Source organism: Pseudopodoces humilis, chromosome 10, assembly GCF_049639895.1.
Source record: "Pseudopodoces humilis isolate 2021_Gansu_Grassland_sample_001 chromosome 10, ASM4963989v1, whole genome shotgun sequence".
Classification (NCBI taxonomy): Eukaryota; Metazoa; Chordata; class Aves; order Passeriformes; family Paridae; genus Pseudopodoces; species Pseudopodoces humilis.
Window position 1 is genome coordinate 229,394 of NC_142209.1, and position 22,618 is coordinate 252,011.

At 46.1% G+C, this 22,618-nt stretch overlaps 1 protein-coding gene across 2 annotated transcripts in view; it reads left to right on the forward strand.

The window, feature by feature from the left end:
* The first annotated feature begins 809 nt into the window (after positions 1 to 809).
* Positions 810 to 22,618, forward strand: part of ATF6 (activating transcription factor 6) — a 70,325-nt gene continuing 48,516 nt past the window's right edge. For both annotated transcript variants that reach the window (XM_014257604.2, XM_088060515.1), the window contains exons 1-9: positions 810 to 909; positions 1,015 to 1,079; positions 2,529 to 2,616; positions 2,931 to 3,025; positions 3,509 to 3,638; positions 3,878 to 4,084; positions 6,543 to 6,763; positions 12,177 to 12,362; positions 12,755 to 12,846. In XM_014257604.2, coding sequence (XP_014113079.2) covers positions 840 to 909; positions 1,015 to 1,079; positions 2,529 to 2,616; positions 2,931 to 3,025; positions 3,509 to 3,638; positions 3,878 to 4,084; positions 6,543 to 6,763; positions 12,177 to 12,362; positions 12,755 to 12,846 — 1,154 coding nt within the window. In that variant the 5' untranslated portion in view covers positions 810 to 839. The remainder of the gene's footprint in view (positions 910 to 1,014; positions 1,080 to 2,528; positions 2,617 to 2,930; positions 3,026 to 3,508; positions 3,639 to 3,877; positions 4,085 to 6,542; positions 6,764 to 12,176; positions 12,363 to 12,754; positions 12,847 to 22,618) is intronic.

The window sequence follows — 22,618 nt, forward strand, 5'->3', positions numbered from 1 at the left end:
AGGAGGCTGGAGAAGGGGCTGGAGCACAAGTGCCGTGCGGTGCCATACCGGGCCGTGCGGTGCCATACCGGGCCGTGCGGTGCCATACCGGGCCGTTCCGTGCGGTGCCGTTCCGGGCAGGGCCCCGCGGTGCCGGAAGAGCCGGCTGAGGGAACTGGGGTTGTTTAGCCCAGAGAAAAGGAGTTTAGGGAGGACTTTATCACTGCCTGAAAGGAGACCGGAGCCCGGCGGGGTTTGGGTTGGACACTGGGAGGAATTTCTGCGCAAAAGGGACACCGGAATGGGCTGCGCCGGGCGGTGCTGGAGTCACCGCCCCCGGAGGAGTTCGCAGCCTGGGCACGGCGCTCAGAGCCGGGGGCTGGGGCACGGCCGGGACTCGCTGGGCCCTGAGCTGGTCCCTTTTCCAACTGATTCCCCCCGAGCGCGGACAGCGGCCGTTCCGTGCCGAGCCGTGCCGTGCCGAGCCGTGCCGTGCCGTGCCGAGCCGTGCCGTGCCGTGCCGTGCCGAGCCGAGCCGAGCCGGGGCGAGCCGAGCCGAGCCGTGCCGGGGCGAGCCGAGCCGTGCCGTGCTGAGCCGTGCCGAGCCGAGCCGAGCCGAGCCGAGCCGAGCCGTGCGCCGAGCCGTGCCGAGCTGAGGCGTGCCGAGCCGTGCCGTGCCGAGCCGTGCCGTGCCGTGCCGAGCCGAGCCGTGCTGAGCCGTGCCGTGCCGTGCCGAGCCGTGCCGAGCCGTGCCGTGCCGAGCCGAGCCGTGCCGTGCTGAGCCGAGCCGAGCCGAGCCGTTCCGGGGCGGGCCCTGCGCTGCCGGAAGCAGACGTGTGTGTCGGCAGGAACGGGAAGCGATGGCGGCGGCCGAGGCCGAGTGGGAGCCGGCGGGGCTGCTGCCCGCGCCGGGGGGCGGCCTGGACTGGGGTGAGGGCGGTTTCGGGGGTCCGGGAGCGGGGCTGGGTTGGGCCGGGCCGGCGCGGAGCTCCCCGGCGGGGCCGGGCCGGCGCTGAGCCCGCTGTCTCTCCGCAGAGGCCGTGCTGGGCGAGGAGCTGAGCGAGCTGCTGGGCGCCGCGGCCCCGAGGGACGAGCCGGAGGTGAGTACCGGGCGCGGCGGGCCCGGGCCCCGGGGCAGCCCGGCAGGAGAGCGTGGCCGCCCGGGGCTGGCCCTGCGGGGGCCGATGGCCGAAAGCCGGCGGGGCAGAGCGGGCAGGGTGCGGGCAGGGTGCTGAGGGAAGGGTGCGTGTGTTACACCTACACCCAGCCGGGCCATTCTTCATCCCTTCGCCTCTTAGATTGCTGCTTCTTTTCTTCTGTAGCGTAGGATTTTCTCCAAAAACCTTTGCTTGCGACCTTATGCATTAATCCGTATCTTTTTCGCTGTCCGCTTGTCCGGTGTGCTTTTTCTCTCCCGGGGCGTTTTCCCCGTGGATTCTCCTCTCCCGGCCCTGCCGTGTCCCTGCTCGCTGTGTCCTGATCCGGCAGGAGCCGGCTTACAGGCAGTGTGAAGCCCGGGTTGTTGGGGTGTTCCTACAGGCGTACAGCCCGTCACCGCACGGCATTTGGGAACAGACCGGCTGTACAAGGGACAGGCATTCCCCAGCAGCAGCTCTTGCCTGGCTGAAGACTCTTAGTGCACAGCTCACGTTGTGGTTTTTTGGTCATTCTTCCTTTAAATGTACTGTGTTGAGCTTTCTTTTCATTCTAACTTGTAAGTACCCTTATCTATGCGGTGTTTTTGGGCCTCCCTTCTAATTGCAGTGTAGTTTTTAGAAAAATCTTTGTTGTATATTTGTATAAGCTGGGTAGGTCATGTTTGTATTTTTCATGCGAGTGCTCATGAAGGGCCACAGGTGCACGGGAAACTGAGACTTAGAGATGCACAAGCAGAATAAGTGGATAAACCCCCCAATTGTTGTTTTAAAGGTTGTATGATAATATGTATGGAGTGATTTTAGGCTGTTTGTTTTGATTTTTGTTGGAAAAGCAAACCAATGTCTTTGGCTTTAGATGTTGACATCAGTGTATTTAAGTACAGGGAGACTTAACACACACTGTTAATCAGGTCTTGGGCAAATCAGTCTTGTGTCTGTTTTCCTGCTGGTAAACTGTCCCTGGTGCTGCTTTTGTTTGTAAAGTGCTTTGAGATGTAAGGGTGGAAGAGCATTAAATAAATTTTTCAAGGCAGATGAAGGATGGCAGCAGGTTTCTGCAACTTGTATTTTATGTGAGATGGTTCAATGACTGAATTTAGAACTTTTGCTTTACAAATTGCAAATAAGAATGCGGTAATTAGTGATGGTCTTAAACTGACCTGCCCCTTCCTACTGGTGTAAGTTAAAAAGAAGCCTTGTTTTGTGTGTTTCAGTTGAGAATTTCTCCTTTAAGGACTTTGATCTCTGCATACCTTAAGGCACCTTAAGTGATTGATAGATATGTTGTTTGTTTTGTTTTCTGGAGCTGTAAGAATGTGAACATAATGGCTGATGGTGTCAATGTATTTTTCTTTTTCTGTATTTGTCTCTTTTTCTGAACTGTCATTTCAGGAAAATGATCTCTATAACTTTCATTTTGATTTGGATTTGATGTCTTGGGACTCGGACCTTTGGAATATTACAGGCCATGCTTATGCAGGTAATAAACCTTCTGTGTTTTGCAGGTGCTACTCTTCCCCTCCTTCCCCACAAGGGTGAGCTCTTAAAACTCATGTGGAGCCGCTTGGTGCCCTGCAGCCTTTTGCTCTGTGATGAGAATTAGGCTGTGTTTCTGTAGGATGGGTACAGCTGGCAACAACCTACAAGCCATGCTATTTCATAACTTTAATCCCCCTACATTTTCTGCCATGCATTGCTTTGGGAATTAAATATCTGGTGTAGGACAGTGTGTTCTTTACTCTTCCTGTTGCTAAAAGCTTGTGCAGTGAAATTGTCTTTACCTGCCTCTTGCAGATGCAAACGTGAAGACAGAACCTTTGTCACCAGCTGCTTCCAGCTGCTCGGTTCCCTCGCCACCGTCTGTGGACTCTCCAGTGCAGAATGTGCCTGTATGCAAAGCCACATGTAACACACACAGCAACAGCTCTGACAAACAAAAAACCCCGTGCTTTACTCCTCTCACCAAATTCATGGCATAAGAAGAAAGAGCTTATTTACCCAACCCTTGCAAAATCCCCTCAGTGGTGTTTTCTTGCCTCTTCTCTGTGACCCATTTGAATAAGAGCATGTTCAGCTCTCTTTCCTCAGCTATGTTCATTAGGTTTGTTGCCAAAGTGCCTTCTAAAGGCTTCTGGGTCTAGCAGGTGTTTACCTTTGCCTCCCATTGCTCTGCTGATGGGGAGAAATACTTGTTGCGTTTTTTTCTTTTAGTGGTACCTGGCATTGACCAGATTCAAATTGCAGAGTAAAACCTTTCTCCTGTTGGCTGCAGCAGCAACACAGATGTGATGAAAAGCAGATATACTCTGAACTGCTGGTACATACTGCTCTGAGCTTCTGAAGCATTAGTCTCCTGTGCTTTCTGTCTGCAGGATGATGTGGACTTCAGCTGTAGCTCCCAGATGTCTCCCATCTCTCTCTACAGCAAGAGCTGCAAAAGCCCTGCATCCCCAGAAGGAGATGGGGGGAAGAAGCCTGCTGTGAGCATCTCTTCTCGATCTGGTATGAAAGAGAAAGTTACTTTCATCCTATAGATAATGTGTGGTGTCTTGCATCCAAATTATGAACTAACAGACACTAGATGTCCTATCATTTATGACTTGCATATTTAATCAGATGTGTTTATTTTTAACAAATATTACAGATGGGTAAAAAAACCCACATTAAAAGCCACTTCATTATTGCTTGCATTATATATTTTGTGCCTCTTGGTCCAATTCTGACTCTTTTTCCTTTTCTAGCAAATAACTCTGCGAGGAGCCTGAAGAGGTGTGGTCAGACGGTGTCCAGGCCTTTGATACAGCCCAAACCCCTTTTGCCTGCTGTGCCTGAAGCTCAGGCTAACATTGGCATCCCAGCTAAAACCATCATTATCCAGACTCTTCCCACGCTTGTGCCCCTGCCAAAGAATCAGCCAGTTGTTAACATCCAGCCAGCACCTCCTAAAGGTAAGGGAATGGTCTTGGCTGGGCCAGGCCTTGATGATGAGACAGTGACAGCATTGTCTGTTTGGGATGGCTGACAGAATGAAGTTAGCTTTGGTGTATGAAAGAGGAGGAATAGAAAAAAGGGTCCTACATGCATTGCTGGAAAATCTTTGGGCTGAGAAGATGGCCTTGCTCCTCTTGTACTGTCCTGTGAGGAGCAGCACTCACATGGGCATTGTTTGAAATGGAAGGCTGGATTATATAATTGTTTGGATTGGAGGACAGAGGCTGTGCTGAGCACTGGCAGCTGTGGAGATAAAAGTGCTGATTTGGAAGGATCTGTAGGGATGCTTTGCTCTGCTCTGCTTGCAGTGTCAGGTGGTACATAAGGTGATTACAGTGCTGTTCTGTTATAACCGAAGGGAGATCCAGCAGAATCAGTTGAGATGAAGCTGGAAAGCTTGGAAGAAGTGATATAAGCCTTTTTTTACCCACACAAAACTCTTTCACAGGATGGTGGGAACATGAGTTTATGGCTTTGTAGCTCACTAAGCAGCATCAAATAGAATGTTGTGAAATCTGCTAAAAATTGAGAGCTGTGTCAGAGGTTAGAAAAGTTGCTGATGCTAAGAGGAAAGTGACTTCCTGCCCGGTGATAATTCTTCATTCCTGCAGTTACCCTGTTACTGATTTTTGAAGCAGCTTGAGCTTTCATTTCTGGATCCAAAGCATTGTTTCTCTCTCCAGCCTGCGCAGCAGGGACACTGCTTGCCTTGCAGGAATTGCCAGCTGCAGTTGCTCGTTCCACCAGCTGATGGCCACAGTCCCTTGCAGCTGATTGCACTGGCCCTGAGCAAGGAAAAGGAGACAAATTCTTAAGGGCATGTATCTAGAAATTATTGCAATTGGGAAAAACTTGTCTCCATTACTGATTTCTCTTGCATCAGGGGTTCAGCCAAATCTGGAGATGCTGACATTTGTTACAACATGCCTAAGATTGCTAGACTGCTTAAAACACAGGTCAGCACTGTCAGCGTGACCTAATTCTTATTCCTTCTGATGCTCCAGCTGATAAAGTACCATCTGGAATAAGGAATGCTGGGGATATGGATTTCTTTGGATATAAGTCTAGTGCTCTGAAGATCAGCTTCTCTTTTTCCCTGAAGAAAAGTCGGGACAGTAGTTTCTGTGAGACAATACAGAGGAAATACTTTTGAGAAAGTATGTCCATGCTTCCCTTTAACTGATGATATGTTTAAAAATTCTCTTGTGCAGCTTCCATAACAAAAACCATAAGGATCTTTTTCATCACTCTAAATCCTCTGCATATGACAAGTTGGAACCACCAGTTTGAAATATGCCATTATCTTCCAAGAAGGATGAGAAATTTTATTTTTGCAGCCCCTTTTATAAAAGCTTGAAGGAGAAAGCATGGTCTTAGAGCATCATCTCTTTTCCACATTAGAAAAATAATTGAAGTAGTCTCAACTTCATCATTTAAGACTCTTAAACAGGATCATACTAAGTTTTGATGTCTTCAAGATGGTGTCTGAAAAAATATAAAAAAAACAAAGCTCTAGTTTTACCCCATACATAAGATCTTGGCACGAGGTAAATTGCTTCACTTTCCACCTTCCAGAAGGCTGGATAAATGCTGTAATCCATTGTCGTGCTTTTTGGTTGGAATGCTCAGCTGGAATGTGCTCTTTCTGAGAGCTGGCAAGGTCATCCTGTTACAAAGGATTAGAGAGACATTAATGTGTTTTCAGACAACAGAATATTACTCAAGCACCTGCTTGAGTTAAATGCAGTTGTTGGACTGAAATTTCTTGGAAGTGACTGTTTCTAATTCCATTTCAAACTCTGTCAAAATTACCTCATTTTGCCGGCTTTTCTTTAAGCTCTGTTCAGTTTGTGTATAAACTTCCTTGCATAAGATGTTTTTCTAAAGCAATGGTCTTGGTGTGAATTGAAGCTTCAGTGTAAGTTTTGAAAGTGTAACTTGCATTGTTCTTTTTTGTTCATCTTCCATCTCTGCTAGTTTGACTTGATCAGTGTGGCACGAGTCACTTCTGTGTAGTAAGTTTTCTATTGAATGCAGCAGTAGTTATAGAAAAAAGGGAGAAGGAGGATTGAGGTAAGTTGGCTAAATTCTTTGAGAAGGTTGTTCAGAGTGCTTCAAGTATTAGGAATTCTGAGTAATGTATATAACAAGTGTTGAATTTTATTAACTTTGAAGAGCTTTTGGGGCAGAGCTCGGTTTATTGGATTCCTGTAATATCTGTAGTTTTAGTTTGCAGGATGGATTAAGAGTCCTGTAAACTTTGGAACAGCTTCTTTCCATTCCTGTTGTGTGGGATATACTGATGGATTTGAGATCAGGTGTGCAGGGCAGGAGGGGATTGCAGTATGCCCTTACAAAGTGGTGATGTACAAATGCATTTCGTCCTTGCTGAGCGCTGCTGTTCTTGTGTTCCAGGTCCATCCGTGGTGCTGCCCCAGCCTGCTGTGGTACAGCTCCAGTCTTCAGGGGTGCTTCCTGCCTCCCAGCCAGTCATTGCAGTGGCAGGAGGGGCCCCAGCACTTCAGAACCACACGGTGAATGTGCTGTCTCCAGCTGCTGGGAGCGGCTCCAGCAGCGGCAAAATCCCGGTGACGAAGCCCCTGCTGCAGAGCAGCGCCCCGGCCGCGGGGCTGGACGTGAGTTCTGACTCTGAGAGCTGCTGGCCAAGGCTGTGCACATCTCTGTAACCTGCATGTGGGGCCTGATGGTCCCTTCAGAGTCTCAGGAAAACTCTTCATAGGATTTCCAGCTGTAAACGGGGAGTTTAGCAGCTTGGCACAGCTGCAGGCCAGGTGTGCAAGTGTAGTGGCAGAAGGCAGTGCTGATAGGTGTTTTCTGCCCCTTGTCTTCTCAAGTGCAACCTCTCAGTGGCTGCATCTCTCTTACTTACAGGAAGATTGGATATATCTGATTTTTGATAAGTGCTAAATCACTTTTCTAATCCATATAATAAAAACATTTTCTTTGGAGGCAGATGAATTGGAAATTTCAGTGCCTCATTCTTTTTCCATAGCCATTGATCTCCAGATTTTACTCATGATTTTTAGAAACTTCAGTTACTGAGCTCCATATGATCCTAATCTCTTCAGGGTCCCTTTTGATGGTGTAGTGAATGTGTAGAAGAGGGTTAAGCTCTCAACAATTACAGTGCAAATAAGAAAGTTTTTCCATAGTAGCTCACAGTAAGCAGTAAGTGTAAAGAGTAGCTTTTGAGATGTGTTTGGGCTTTTTTTTCCCTTTCAGTTTTGACATCTTAACCAGCTAGCCAGCTGGCTGTTAACTTCATTTAGCTCCTAGTAACTTGGAGCTGCTCTGATTGTGTTTTATTGTCCAAAGAAGACGTGCTTGAGGAAAGGACCAAAGCTTCTTGTTGGTGACTTCAAAACTCTGTCATTCCCCCATGAGGTATTCCAAGCACAGTTGTGAGCTGAGGATCCTATCACATCTCAGTGTAAGGGAGGAAGCACTGGTGGAAACACGTGGAATTTTGCTGTAAAGGCACCTGCTTATTAGCAGTGCAGGTCACTGTTTCCCAAAAGCAGTGGGAGCCTATTCCTTCAGCTCCTGTGGAGGGATGATGCTGTGTGGTTTCCTGGTGTCTGGGATTGCCACTCAGGCTTGATGGTAACTTTTCCTCACTAATCATATTTGTGTGTGGGCTGCATTTTATAATGAAAATATTGTGCTACAAATAGTTGAGCAGCCAGAGTACAGTGGAAACTTGATATTCAGTGTGCAAGAAGCAAACAAGAGTCTCTCAGTAGGCAGAGCAGTTAAGTGTGCTGCATTTTTTAGTGATAATTCCCTGTCACGCAGAGTTAACTCAAGAGATCAGTGACCTGCAGTCATTGGATTTGTGACCCCCTGTAAGCAGGGCTAGCATGGCACCTTGCCATTGCCTGAATGTAAGGTTTAATTGACAAAAGCCCCTTTTTGTCATCATACTCCATGTACATACCCATGACAACAGGAGTCAGATGTGTAGCTGGGGTATCAAACAGCTGTTTGTTTCCAAGGGTGGTTGTGTGGGCATTTCCCCCTTTTAGGGGAGCAGTTTGAAGACTTGTGAAGTGCTGCACGTCTTACCTGTGCTTGTTACATGGCAAAACAGTTGCAGCTGCTCTTTGGCACATAGTGTGAAACAGTGCTTTCAGAAAAAACAAATGTTTTGGGATTCAGCTGGAGCCAGCAGGGTTAAAGCATCTCCTTGGGCTGCCTTGGACACCACACGTGGAGCTCAGGGCTGCACAGATGGAGCTGTCATTTGAGCTCAGTAACACCTGTTATTGTTTGCTAATCTGAGCAGATGTTGCAGGATAAAAAGAAACACTGCAGGACTTTCTTTTGGGTTTAGGAGGGATAAACTGGTAGCTTTACACTCAGCCTGCCAGTGGTTTACAGCAGTGTGAGCTGATGGCAGGGCTGAGGCCCTGGGTAACCTGGTGGCACACATGTGCAGCCTGCCAGCCATGGGGAAGTGCCAGAATACTGCAGATCTAGAAAAGATTCATTATGCAAAATAACTTCAGCATAAGTGTGGATTTCTGTTGAGAGTCCTTGTTTCTGTGCTGTACATTGTGCAATATTTGTGTAACATAATCACATTAAGCAAGTTGTGTTCTGTTGAGTTAGAGACAGGAAAACCCTGAACTTCCATAAGAACAAAAATACCTTGCATAGGTTTTGTATTCCTGCAGTCAAAGATGTGTCTTCAAAGACAGCAGCTTTCATAAGCTGAGGTGGGAAGCAGCTCATTGAATGGTTTGTACTTTCAGCATTTTGTTAACTTTCCCAGCAGTGTACAAAAAAACTCTCTGGAGTATGAGAAACAATCTTACTTCTAGAGGTACAGCTTGTGTTGGAAGGGAGGTTAAATTTTACTCATAATTGAGTTTTCTTTGGAAGTAAATTGAGGTAGCAATGTTTATTTGTAAAGTGCATGACTCTTTGTAAAACCTCTGAAGATAAAGGACAATCTGAATCTGGTTAATGCTGTTTGAAGTGATGTTTGAAGGTTTGCAATGAACCTTCCAGTTCTCCATATTCACAGCATTTTTGTATATATCTCCACTCGTGGTGGTCTGGTTTTCAAAGCCAGAAAAGCAGAAGTTGCATCACTGATTCCTGATTGTTTTTAAGGCCAATGTTCTCCCTCTGTGGTCTGTGTTTCCTTAGAACCAGAAGATGCTATCTTGAGTGGAAGATCAATTCAATACAACTTTAAAAGTTGGAGGCTGCAAAAGAAGTTAGCAGGCACTCGCTACCTTTAATCTTGGTTAAGCACTTGTGCAAAGCAATGCTGCTGAAGCAGAGTGACATTGTAAATGGGTTCCTCTCCCTCCTGAGTATCAAAGAGTGACATTGTAAATGGGTTCCTCTCCCTCCTGAGTATCAAAGAGTGACATTGTAAATGGGTTCCTCTCCCTCCTGAGTATCAAAGAGTGACATTGTAAATGGGTTCCTCTCCCTCCCGAGTGTCAAAGTGCTGGAGCAGGGGGCATGTTTGCCTTGGGGCTGGGCCAGCTGTGTAGTGCTGATTGCCATACTGCTTCCAGGTTCAGCATTCCCATTCCACTTCACTCACCCAGCTCTTCCCATTTCCTGCATCACTTTTAGGTGGGATTGGATTGGGTGTGCAGTTGTGGCACAGTCCCCAAGAAAAGCCAGGCAAGAGCTGGAAGGCTGACCAAGGAGAACCTTAAGCTGTTTGCAGATTGTAAATTAAAACAGAATATCTTAAGGACACAAGTACTGGATTTTGTTTAAGCAAGGTTTAAAAATGAGTCAGAAAGTAGTTGGTGTGGCATAGGTTGAAATGCAGGTACTCCACAGAGTACCTGGAATCAGGCTGGGGAGAGCTCATGTTCCTCACAGCATCTGGAGAACTGTGAGTAAAGTAGAGCAATCTGGATAAAAAATAACACACAAAATGTAGATGGCAGTGTCTGAAACAAGTGACAGATGTACCTTAGGATGTACTCTCAGTGCAGAGTCACTGCACTGGTGCTCTAACACCTTATTTTCTTCAGGGAAGCATCTACATTTGCCAGAGGTTCCAGACACGTGATTAAAAGCTGTCCAGTAATGAATAATCCTGAGCAGGTCTGCAGACAAGAATGGATGTAAACAATTTGGTTTTCTCTGAGTTCCTCTTTTTGAAAAGGGGAATGTAACTCCTTCTTTGGAGTTCACAACTTGAGCCAAAGCTGCTGCATGAACTCATTCCTTGTTTTTTCATCTCTGAACAGTTTAAGTGATCCTGGCCCCAGACTGGTGTGTTCTATACACTGCAGTTCTTGGCTAGCCTGAATCTTTTTTTTGGTCCAGTTTTTATATGTCTGCAGAAGCTTTTTTATGTTAAATGTTGTAGTACTTAAAAAATTCAAGACAAAGCTTAGTGTTAATGAAAATACGTTAAAATCTTTTCCTTCTCCACTCTAAAGAGAGTAGCTGGAGTACAAACAGCTTCACTTTCACAGACTTTTGTTGGTGGCAGCAGACTAGACATTAAATAAATGATCTTTATAAAAGCAATTAGACCAACATGGAGGCAACCCAGAACGTTAATGCACTGTAAACGTGTTTTCTTCATCTTTGTCACCAAACTGCAGCATCATGAAGAATGATGTCTTCAAACAGCTTGTGGCCACTTTTTGTTAAAAACACCAGTGCCCTAGAACAGCATACTGTGTGCAGGTAGATACAGGGAGAGAGCTGAAGAGCTGTGGGTAAGGTTCTTTACATAGCCAGACTCAAAATCTGAGTTAGTTAATGTTACTATTCTGTGATTATACTGCTTCCCCAAAATAATACTTCTGGAATAGTTATTACCTTTTCTTCTTTAATATTCCTTCTCTGAGAGATACAGATTACAGCAGTGCCTGTGGTGGTAGGTACTGAAATATTCAGGTCTGTGTAAGATGGATCATTCAGTTATCTGTCAATGTAATGGTCATTAAGGCATTTCCAGTTGCAACTTAATAATGTGATGGAGATCTTCTGTTCCTAATGAAAAGAGAGTTGCTAATCTGTGAGGGAAAGGAAATCAACAGACTAGTGTTTAAACTTAGGATTTCTAGTAGTTTTGTGTAGTTCTGCAGTATCCATCACTGTTTATCCTTGTCAGCAGCAAGATGATTTTGGTCTGGGTTGTCCCATTCAGTGCAAACCACAAAATGAGTAAGTGGTAAAAGATGATGGAGTGTTCCTGCTTGGGAAAAAAATCAGTCATCAGGACTGCTGGAGGATGGGGAGGGGTTGCTTTGGGCTGTCCCAGTCTGGTCTTGCAGACTGAATGCCTGCTAGTGGTTAGAGTGAGTTATGTGCTCTCCTGGAGTACATAACTGGTGTGCTGGTTGAGCTTCACCCCGAAGGAATCCAGTTTGTGTGCTCTCAGAGACTGCTCTGTGATGTGAAGTGAAGCACATTTAGTGGGACAGTCAGGAAACTGAGCCACCCTCCTGATCTGAATTAGGATGTTGGGGTAGATTCATCCAGAGACTGCATTTAAACTGCTGTGTGAGTGCTTGATACACACAGAATGTGCAATCTGAGATTAGCAGCACTATTCAAAACCTCAAAAACTGTGTAGCATAGGTGGAAAAGGTACAGAAACATGTAATCAGTGTGGAAATGACTTGCAGACAGAACAGACTGGAAAACCCTAGAAATTTCCTGTTAGGAAAGCAGATTGTAGCCTGTAAAATGGTGCAGGGAGGAGTCAAGGTGAAAGGCATTCTTGGTGCCTTGCAGACCTGAAGAGAGGTATTTTCTCTCTTTGTGATTTGGTTGATCAAATCAAACTCGAGTGTGTTTGATGACCCCTGCATACAGAATATTGAGAATACAGAAGGAAACTGAGGCAGTGCAGGACCTGTTTTCCCTTAGGTGTACCATGACCCTGAGGTGCCTCTGTGCTGACCATTCCAGCTCACTGGAAGCAGAGTGTGGGAAGCTATCTGTGCAGACCTTTGCCAAAGCAGAGATTCTGCATGAAACAGAGGCAGTTTTAACTCTGGGTTGTTAACAGCCTGTGTTTTGTGTGTTCAGGCCAACGTCCTGAGGCGGCAGCAGCGCATGATCAAAAACCGGGAGTCAGCCTTCCAGTCACGCAAGAAAAAGAAGGAATACATGTTGGGACTGGAGGCCAGGCTGGAGGCAGCCCTGCTGGAGAATGAGAAACTCAAGAAAGAAAACAGCACGCTGAAGAGGCAGCTGGATGAAGTGGTATTAGAGGTGAGAGATTGTGATGAAAGTCTGATTTCATATGAAAACAGTTGTTTAAGTGGAAGGCACTTGAACAGACATGGGGTGATGTTGACTGAAGGACCTTTGAAGATTTCTGGCCCAGCATCCCTTTCCAAGCAAGACTTTCACCAACTCTGACACATTATCTGGTAGACTTTTAATTCTTTACTTCATGGTGCTTCTGAATATTTCACTGGATAAAAGTGGAATATAATGTATAAACCAAAGTTTTATTTTTAAATAGTTCAGGAATGTATTCACACGTAATTAGGCAAGTATAAATCAAAAAAGCAAATATAATTTAGTGTACTTGGCTTCTGACATACCCCTGCATATGTGCACCCCTCTTTTACTCAGTGTCTTCTGTTCTCTCTGTCTAGAACCAGAAGCTCAAAGTATCCTCTCCAAAGAGAAGAACACTGTGTGTGATGGTGATACTGGCCTTTATAATGTTGAATTACGGTCCATTGAGGTAAGCTGCTTAGAAGTTCCTGTTTGCCTAGCAAGTTAGCTGTCCTGATATTTTTGTTGGAATCATTAATAACAGCCATTGCTGTGTCTTAAAGCCTTGCACTTGAAATCTGAAATGTCCTTTATTCTCCTCCTGCTTGGGGGAAGATGCATCTGTATAATGGTTCCATTTTTGGAATCCTTCTGGCAGTAAGAACTAGATCTTGTACCTCTCAGTTCTCCTGGTTTGACATTTTTTTGTTCAGTGCAGCATACAGCAGTTTGTCTGCTCCATTTTTACCTGCAGAGATTAAGAACTCTGTTTAGAATCCTTTTTGGAAAAGAAGTCAGACTTGGAGAGCTGGTCTGCTTGCTCATGCCTGTGCTAATTTCAGTAGCTGTGACTTGAAGCTGCTTTAGTACTCAAAACACTCAGGAAATCCTGCTGTACATTCTGTGCCTTGCAGTCCTGACTGCAAGATGTGTCCAGCTGCAATCTCCCTCGTTACAGAGCCCTTGTCTCCCAGGTCTGGTGAAGAGGTTGTTCCTTCTCCTTGGTTAGTGGAAGTGGTAATCAGAAACCTCTCCTGTTGGAGCTGTTATCTGTAGGGTGTAGGAGCCAGAGAGCAGCAGGGAAATGCTACATCACCTCCCAGGCACTTTATAAAGAAACCTGTGGAAGAAAGGAGAATAAAAAAAAAAAAAATACTTCTTGCACATGCCTGTCTGTTTAACTTGGCTTTGGAACATAAAGACCTTTGAGATGGAGCTGTTCACTTTTCAAAAAGTATTTCAGTAGGATCCCAGTCAGCAGTGTCTCCATTTGTCCTCAGTGCCCCAGTCAAACTGAAGGAATGGGATAAATATGCAGGAAGACTTTGTTTCTGACTGTGATAGAATTTCAGAGAGTGATGTTTGTATTTTTAATAGTAGAAAATCTGCTAAAGCTGAAATGACTTCTGAAGTATTTGCACCTACTGCAAATATCCTTTATCTCAGGAAGTGAAATACAGGTGATAATTTTGCTTTGATATGGATGATGCTAAGGTAGACCAGTTCTTAGTGTCTTTAGAATTTGTATTGTGATTTTTGACTATCAGGCAGAAAAATCATCTTCCAGATACTAAGGGATTGATTTGATGTTTAATAAAGTAGGTAAAGCAAGAAGAAATCCTTGGATGTCTGACTGTTCCTGGCTGGTACAGTAGCTGAGCATGCCAGTGGAACTGCTGTGCCTGAACCAGGTGGTTTGCATCAGCACTGGATTTAGGCAATGAAGAGAAATGTAATTGCAAATTTGCAAGAATTACTCTTTCTGGGTTGGTTTTTTTTTTCCCTCCCTAGAAGAAGAAATGCTCACACTGCAATTAAAATTCTAGGCTGTGTGGTGTGAATGATTGTGCAATACTCTTTAGAAGACCCAGAATGTGGGATTTACAGACTATTTCTTTAGATTTCACTCCTCCCATACACATTTTCTCCCCTTTATAAAGGTGTCACTGAATGGCAGCTCCATGAACACGACAGGATTGCTGTTCTCTTTAGCCCTTCACAACAGAAGCTTCCAATATATGTGCTTTTTTCAGTCCCTGCAATTTCTTACAGAAATAAGTAAATTTTTGTGATAATATCCATGCTAACTTAGAGTTTAGCAAAAAGCTAAAGTTCAGCAAAACCACTGATTTTTTTCCCCCAAATCAGCTAACTGTGGAATCTCTAATTTCCATGCAGTGGTCAGCTGGAGGTAAGTATGTTCTGAAACCTTGTGTTGCCATTTTTTCTGTGTAAGGAATCATTTCACTTCCACACCTGAATGGAGCTGTGCCAGCATTTGGGCTCAGGATGTTTTGATCCAAACATATTAGCAGTGAATGTTTTGTTACTTAAAACCAATGAACCATTTCAAAGAGAGAGTGACATCCAAAAAAAGCAAAATCACTGGAAATTCACCCCCTAAAATCTGTACCAGCTGTTGAAATTTCCTTTTCTGGCCTTACTGTAAGATGCTTCTTAGGGAAGTGGTGGGTTCTTTTGAAGACTGGAGGTAAAACAAGAGGGCAGAGGTGTAGGTTAGCTGTTTCTGTCAAATCAGAGAAAGCAGGGAAGCAGTTGGGTTGTTTGGGGCTGGGGTGTGAGGCTGAAGAGCAGGCAGTGGATCAGGGAGGGTGCAGTGTTTGGCACTCAGCATCCCACAGAGCAATCCCATCTGCATGGGTGGCTGTGTAGGTACTTCTGGTTTTCCCTCTGCATTCATGGATGTCTGTTGCACTAATTAAGACTAACACATCATTTTTTTAATTGGACTTCAGTCTTGTTGGCCATGTGTGTGTGGTGAGATGTTTGTGATGTTTCATGGAGCACCCTGGGACTGCTTTCAGCTGTTTTGAGATTATGGAAAGCAGGCCAGGATGTGGCAGCCCTTGGCAGATAAAATTATTCTGCTGACACATTTTTTCATGCTGACAGATGTGTGGGGGTAATCTGTAACGCTGAACTTGGGGATTTGGGGCTGGGGTGGAAGTCTGGTAGGGAAGTTGGTCTGTTGACACAAGAAATCTGTTTGGAAATACCAGGAGAGTGCTGCCCAGTCTGCTTAATTACCAGCAAGCTTTCAGAACATCCTTCAGCCCTAGACACAGCACCATGGTATCTCTGGAAAAGAATGCAAGTCTAATTCGATGTAAATTGTATGCCAGTGTGATGTGAGGATGAGAAAGGGGCTTGTGTGCAGTTTGTGGTCACTCTGCATTAGGTAGAACTCTTTGGATTTGTTGCTGCTTTGTATTGAAAACTGAAACTTTCAGTTATTAAAAGCAGAAGTAATTTAGCAGGAGTTCTGGTAGTGTTTCTGTTTTATCTGTTTGTTTTATACTGGAAGAAAGGTGCCCAGGAATTTCCCATCTGTGTGTCAGTGAACTATTCTGTAATCTTGGTGAGTTATTTGGATTTGGATTCAACATGTGTAAAAACTTCCTTTTATTATTATTTAAGAGTGATTGGTGAGGTGTGTGGGGGGAAAAGGGTCCATTTTGGTTCAGTTCATTGCAGAAGTCACTCCCTTGCCCCAGCCTTGCATTCCCTGAGGTGCAAGGGAGGAATTGGAAACCAGCAGTGTTTGCACAAAAGGCAGTGAGCACACAGGCCCTGGCACTCAGCAGGGCTGGGAGCTGGAACCAGGGCATCTGAGCCAGGTGTACCTGGGGACCAGGTGTCACCAGAGCCAGGTGTCCCTGAGCCAGGTGTACCTGAGCCAGGTATACCTGGGGACCAGGTGTCCCCAGAGCCAGGTGTCCCCAGAGCCAGGTGTCCCCAGAGCCAGGTGTCCCTGAGCCAGGTGTCCCTGAGCCAGGTGTCCCCAGAGCCAGGTGTACCCAGAGCCAGGTGTCCCTGAGCCAGGTGTCCCTGAGCCAGGTATACCTGGGGACCAGGTGTCCCCAGAGCCAGGTGTCCCCAGAGCCAGGTGTCCCCAGAGCCAGGTGTCCCTGAGCCAGGTGTCCCTGAGCCAGGTGTCCCCAGAGCCAGGTGTCCCCAGAGCCAGGTGTCCCTGAGCCAGGTGTCCCAGAGCCAGGTGTCCCCAGAGTGTCCCCAGAGCCAGGTGTCCCTGAGCCAGGTGTCCCCAGAGTGTCCCCAGAGCCAGGTGTCCCTGAGCCAGGTGTCCCCAGAGTGTCCCCAGAGCCAGGTGTCCCCAGAGTGTCCCCAGAGCCAGGTGTCCCCAGAGTGTCCCCAGAGCCAGGTGTCCCTGAGCCAGGTGTCCCCAGAGTGTCCCCAGAGCCAGGTGTCCCCAGAGTGTCCCCAGAGCCAGGCTCTCCTCCATACGTGCTCTCTGTGGAGCCAGCGTTGGTCCCACTCCCAGCTGGCAGGGCATCCCTGAGCCATGGCAGTAATTAGCTAATTAGCTGTGCTGGTTTTTTAGCACTGGTCATTTTCAAATGATTGCAGTTGCTCCATGCCTTTTTCTCCCTCTTTGATTTCCACGTTTGTGTTGGACTGTGCCTTAGAGTAAACAGATCTGAAAATGTGTTAAACAAGCATGAACAGGGCTGAAACAAATGGCAACCAAGCACGTGTTCTAGTCTAAACAATCCATGTATTTATTTTGGGAATATTTTTATTTTGGTTCTCTGCCATGTTCTCATTTGAATATAAATTGCCTTGTATGTTTGTTTTTGTTTTTTTAACGCAAGTCCTACATGTGATAGTAAAGTATTTGCAGGAAAATAACCCAAGTTCAGTAAAAAGCAGGGAAAGGAGAACAGTCACAGAAGATGCAAAGGATAAATTTTCTGCATCTCCTCTTGGGACAGTAGCAGCAAAGCATGTAAGCCAGGTATTTGCTGGTGGTGTGGCACTATCTTTCTGGCTGTAAAAAGTGTTCAACTAGTTATTTTTTTATCCATAATCAGTCTGCACAAGCTTACATGGTGGTTGTCACCTAGCAGCAGTCTTGGAGCATTTATTTAGATGTCAGCCGGCCAGAATGTGTCCCAACTATCACTTCAGCAATGTAGTGGAGAGAAAACAAAGAAAAATATGAAGTTGGAGGGAGGAAAGGCAGATTTTCAGGAGCAGGAGGTTTGAGAGGGTGGTGTGATACTGCTTTTTTAATATTATTATTAGTAATAATTGTGTGTTCTCTTACAAGTTGGCCACCTCTGTGTGTCTGGAAGCCCTTTCAAACAGGAAGCCAGACACGGTGATGTGCAGAAAGCTGTATTTGTGGTGGAGGATGAGGGAGGTGGTGATTGATGGAGCTCAGTACAGCTGCTGCTGCTGCTCCAAAACCTCTTGTGACCTCGAGCAGCTGCACTAGAAAGGTTGGCCTTTAGCAGAGACTTCACTGCAGCCCCTCTCAGGGCTGTCCTCATGGACTTTCCTCTGCTTTCCAGGACTGTCCTGGAAACTGAATAATCTATTAAAAGTTTAGATCCACTGAGCAGTTGCAAATAAAGACTCTGGCCCGGCTGGCTGAGAAGTGTGATTTGTCTGCTGTTGTCATAGCCTACAGCAAATGAAGCAGCAGTTATTTTTGACTCCTGAAAGACTTAGGGGTGTGTCTCATTTCTTAAATTGGTAGCACAAACCAGGAAAAAAATCCCAGAAGTGCTAAGATTAATAATCTTTTCCTAAAAACGAGGAAATTGCCCAAGGATTGTTCAGCTTGCAAGCTACCATGACCTTCTGCTTGTAAGGACAGCATAATGAGAACACAAGTCTTTGATAGCAGTGCCCAGATCATCATCCCAGCTGGTGTGCAGGATGGCAGTCAGCTCTGCTGGGGTTTGCTGAGCTCCTGGAGCATGCAGGGTTTGGGCTGCTGACAGCAGCACGCATTGAGCACGCCTGTGCTGGTGGCACTCACTGGAGCTGAGCAGCCTTGACTTGGGGTGGGGAGAGCAGGGTTGTTCTGGGGCCTGCTGCATTCTGCAGTGTTCCTGTGCACCTTTGCTCTTGGTTGAGACTTTATCCTGGACTCCTCAGTTAGAGAAACAGAGCCATCTCAGGGCCAGCAGGAGCGTAGGGATACCTCGGGGATGGGATGTTGGGAAGTTATGGTGTAGTGCCAGCAAGGGAGCATTTTCTGTGTGGGCAGAGGAGCTGCTCTCGTTCCCAACACAAGTGCTGTGTTGCTGCAGAGGTGTGGGAGCTGTGTGCTCTGTGCTGGCTCTCTCAGTGCACCCACCAGCAGCCAGGCCAAGGTCCTGCTGTGCCCTGGAGCCACCCTGTGCTGCCCTGGCAGGTACCCCAGGCAGTGATGTGGCATGTTCAGAACCATCCCAAGTGTCCCTGGGTGGACTGAGGCCACGTGTCTGGCACCTGCCCAACACGAAGGGCAGTGACCAGCAGCCCAAACTCAGCATTATTTTTGCCTTCCCAGACTCTGTGTGTGCTCCTTCCTGCCTCCACTCCAGAGCAGAGTGGGGCAGGTTGGTTGGAACCACCCCTGGCTTGCAGCAGGAGTGGAAGAGGAGCTCCCAAACTTGCAGTGACTGCCTGAAGCATCTCTAGAAGGTGTTCTGAGAGCAGAGATCATGGGCTGTACTTCAGGGTCAGTTTCTCAGTTCATCCAGTCCTGGGCTTTCTTTGCACTCTGTAAAGGATAGAAAAGGATTGGTTTTCTGCTTTTTGCCAGCCTCAGTGGCCTCCCATGTGTCTTCAGGAGGTTGGTAGGCTTAAATGTGATGTATAGTAAACCTACATACAAATGATGACAGCCAAATGCCTGTGAATTTCTTACACACTAGTAGAGAGGAGAAATGTGAAGAAAAAGCTGTGAGATGAGTGCATGAGGCATGGAACAGAGCCATGGTAGCCAGGTCCAGGCTTCTGGCTGCCAGGGAAAGATGAAACCCTCTGGGTGTTTGAGCAAAAGCAGCAGAAGTGTCAGGAGACATTTGAGGCTCTTAACACTTGTAGTACAGGAAACTCAATGTAATGTTTGTGACACTGAAAGAACACGTTTCAGGGCTGAGTTGAGTGTACATTTGTGTTGGAGATGGCCCAAGGATGTAAAATTGCTTCTGCAGCACACCTTTGGTCTTGTGTTGTAGTTCCCTCCTGAAGACAGAGGGGGAAATCAAAAGAAAAAGGACAGGCTCAGTGAATGGGACATGGGTCTAGGTTCCAGAGCTTTTAATTCCTCTCTTGACAGGTTGAATAAAATTTGGCACCTTTGGTTTTCTTACAAGCTAAGCTCTGGGAGCAGGAAGGGATTCCTTCCTCTCTCCTCTGCTGATCACAGCCACAAGCTTTGGCAGTAAAGGCTGGATAATGGTATAGAGTTTTCCAAGCAAAAAAAAAGTGCTCTGGGTGTCAGTATTTGCTTTCTTCCCTTCTTTTCCAGAGGCTTAATTAAAAATAAATTGCTATTTGAAGCATGCAAAACACACCAAAAACTCCATTCAGGGTTGCTTTCCTCCTGTTCCCCTGCAGAGGAAGGAGGCTGGGCTGCTCTCTCCAGCCCAGCACTCAGAGAGAGCAGCTCTGGAGCAGCCCTCAGGAGAAGGCAGAGCCTTGCTGTCAGCAGATGGTGGAATAGAAACGAGAAATACTTTCCAGAGAGTGTCTGGCACTATGGCAGCCTTGTCTGGAATCAGTTAGGAAGAGGACAAGGTCTTTGGTTGGTGTCTCCTTGCAGTGTCAACTTTAGCTTGTTGGAAACTGCCCAGCTCATACTCAGAGATGGTTCTGTCCCCAGAAAACTCTTTGTTATGATATCACTGTTGGCTTTCGTCTGCAAATTACTGTACAACTTAAATGTCAGGATTCAAAACTTGAAGTGCACAGGATTTCTTCAGCCAGAAGCACAAATGAAATTTAGTTTGGTCTCCTGGTGAGACTTGCTTTCACATTTATCAAACTGACATTCAAACCAAAGAAGTGAAAATACAGCTAAAATATCAGGTGCTGTTGAATGCCTGGAGGAACCATGGCAGGAGTGCTGCTTTTCTTTCCCTCTTGTAATCAAATTTATCTACACTTCGGAACAAACGTCTGCATGGACTATTTAGTGGTTCTTTCTTTTTTCCCTTGGATCTGGTTTTGCATCTGAAGCAGCTCAGCCAGCTTGGGCTGGGTGTTTGTGGCTGGTGAAAACCCTCTCATGCTCATGGGCTCTGGGCTGTCCAAATGCAGGCTCGCAAGCCTTGCTGGGCACCCCAGGTGTGTGAGTGAGCCAAACAGGAAAGATTCCAGCTTCCAAAAGACTGCTTTGCCCAGTAAAGCCAATTCTCAGCTTCAGGCTTTTTTGACTTTAGATGTGGGGCAGCAGCTCAGTTCCCACCAATAGCAGGACTTGCACAGGGCAGGTATGCCAAAGTCCTCTTCCTTTTCCAGCCTCTCATCTTGTAGCTCAACAGGATGAAAAAACTGTCTGTGCTTTTGCCATCTGTCATATTAAACCAGTTCTTAAACCAACTGTTGATACCTTAGTTGAAAATGCTGTTTTTCTGAAGCTTTCTTCCCTCTGAACGGGATCTTCTACCTTTCTTTTTCACATTTTCTAACCTCTTCTGCCTGATGTTGATATTTACTTCCTCTCCAGTGTCATGGTGCTGGGATCTGTCCTGTAGACCCTTCCTGTTGCTGTTTGTATCGTTGCTGTTCTGCCTGGTGCTTGTGAAGCTCAGCAGATGTTTCCAGATGCTCTCTGCAGGACAGGTCCATCCCCATCCCAGCTGCTTTGAGGGCTTCCTTGCTCCTAAATCATGCTTTTTCCCCTTTCATTTGAGATGAAGGAGGAATATTCCTGATACCCTGTCTCAGCCCCTCAGGTAGCCACGTGGCAAGGAAAGGGCACAGACCATGACCTGCACATCCCCTCCTGTTTGCTCCCTGAAGATGGAGCCCTGTTTATGGACAAACTTCACTGGAGTTCCCTCTGGGGAGAAGGGGAGAAACGACACAACAGAACAACAACCTCTTCTGTTCCCATGGGGAAACACTAACAAAGCTCCCCAAGTAATTAGAAGGTGAAAGTGGGGCAGAATTTCAATTTATGGGGTTTTTCCTTATCCAGAAGTAAAATTATTTTGGTTTTGGGTCATGGCCACAAACCAGAGGAGTAACAAAGGGGATTTTTACGTTTATTTTTTTTCAGACATATCAGAGACATTGAGAAGGAATAATCATTTTGGATTATTAAGGAATGGGCAAGGGGGAGTGCAGAAGTGGCCCATAGAGCAGGAATTGCTACTAGCCCTGCTTCAAAAGAAAAATAACAATCCTGCTGAAGGAAAGGGCATTGGAAAAAACACCCTGATACCATATTTTGTTCTTGACTTTGTGTTCACATTGTCAGAAGTGGGTGCCATGGTTTATGCCTGTAAGGATGGCAAAACATTTTCTCTTTACTTCCTTCTTTGTCTTTTGCTGCTGAAGATATCTTCTTTCAGGTTGAAACATCCCATGCTCAGCTGATTTTTGATGAAAAGATAAAGATGTTTTACGCTTGAGGAAATATAAACATCTCTTCTAAAGCTGGTGCAATAAAGTGAGGTGTGTGTGGTTTAGAATGGGTGTGTAGCTGAAAGAACTAAATCACAAAAAGGAAGATCAGCTTTGACTGTAGAGCAGCGTGGGTCTTTCTCCTTGGTTTGGGTTTGTCTCTGTGGTTCAGAGTTCAGGGTGAGCTGCAGTGGGAATGAATTGGATGTGACACTTCACCTCCCCAAGCTGGAGCCTGAAATTACAAGAGCTGCTTTTGCAGAAGGAGACAAACAGGAAGGAAGATGCAGCTTGGAAAAAATGCAATTTGTTGCAGTTCCTCTGCTTAGATTTTTTCTCAGCCTTAACTAACTAGTTACATGGAAAGTTTCTCTGGTTCCATGTGTCATTTTGAATGGGAAAGGAGAGAAGTAGGATGGGCTAAAACACCAGATCCAGGGGTCCAGCAGCACACTGGGTGGCTGATACACTTCAGGCTGTGGAGGAAGGATTTACAGGAGAGTTAACAACTTTAAGATCTTATGAGGGATATTCTTGGTCTGATGAATAAGGTACCATGTACTTCTGGCTGTCATGACTCCAGATTAAGTACAGTAAGGGCATTTCACAGGTGAGGGGCTTCCAGCAGGAGTGTGAGGCATCCATTTAAATATCAGCCTTAGTCTGGAGCTCTGATTCTTGGGCTGAGACACTGCCAGTTGTGCTGATGCTTTCATTGGCAGAGAAGAAATGTGATCTCATGAAACCTACTAGGTAGTGGAGATTGTTTCTGTAAAATTGGATGGGCCTGGTGTTGCCTGATAGGAGGTTGTGAATAAACCATCCAGCTTTCCAGCAAGTGGAAGCAGTGA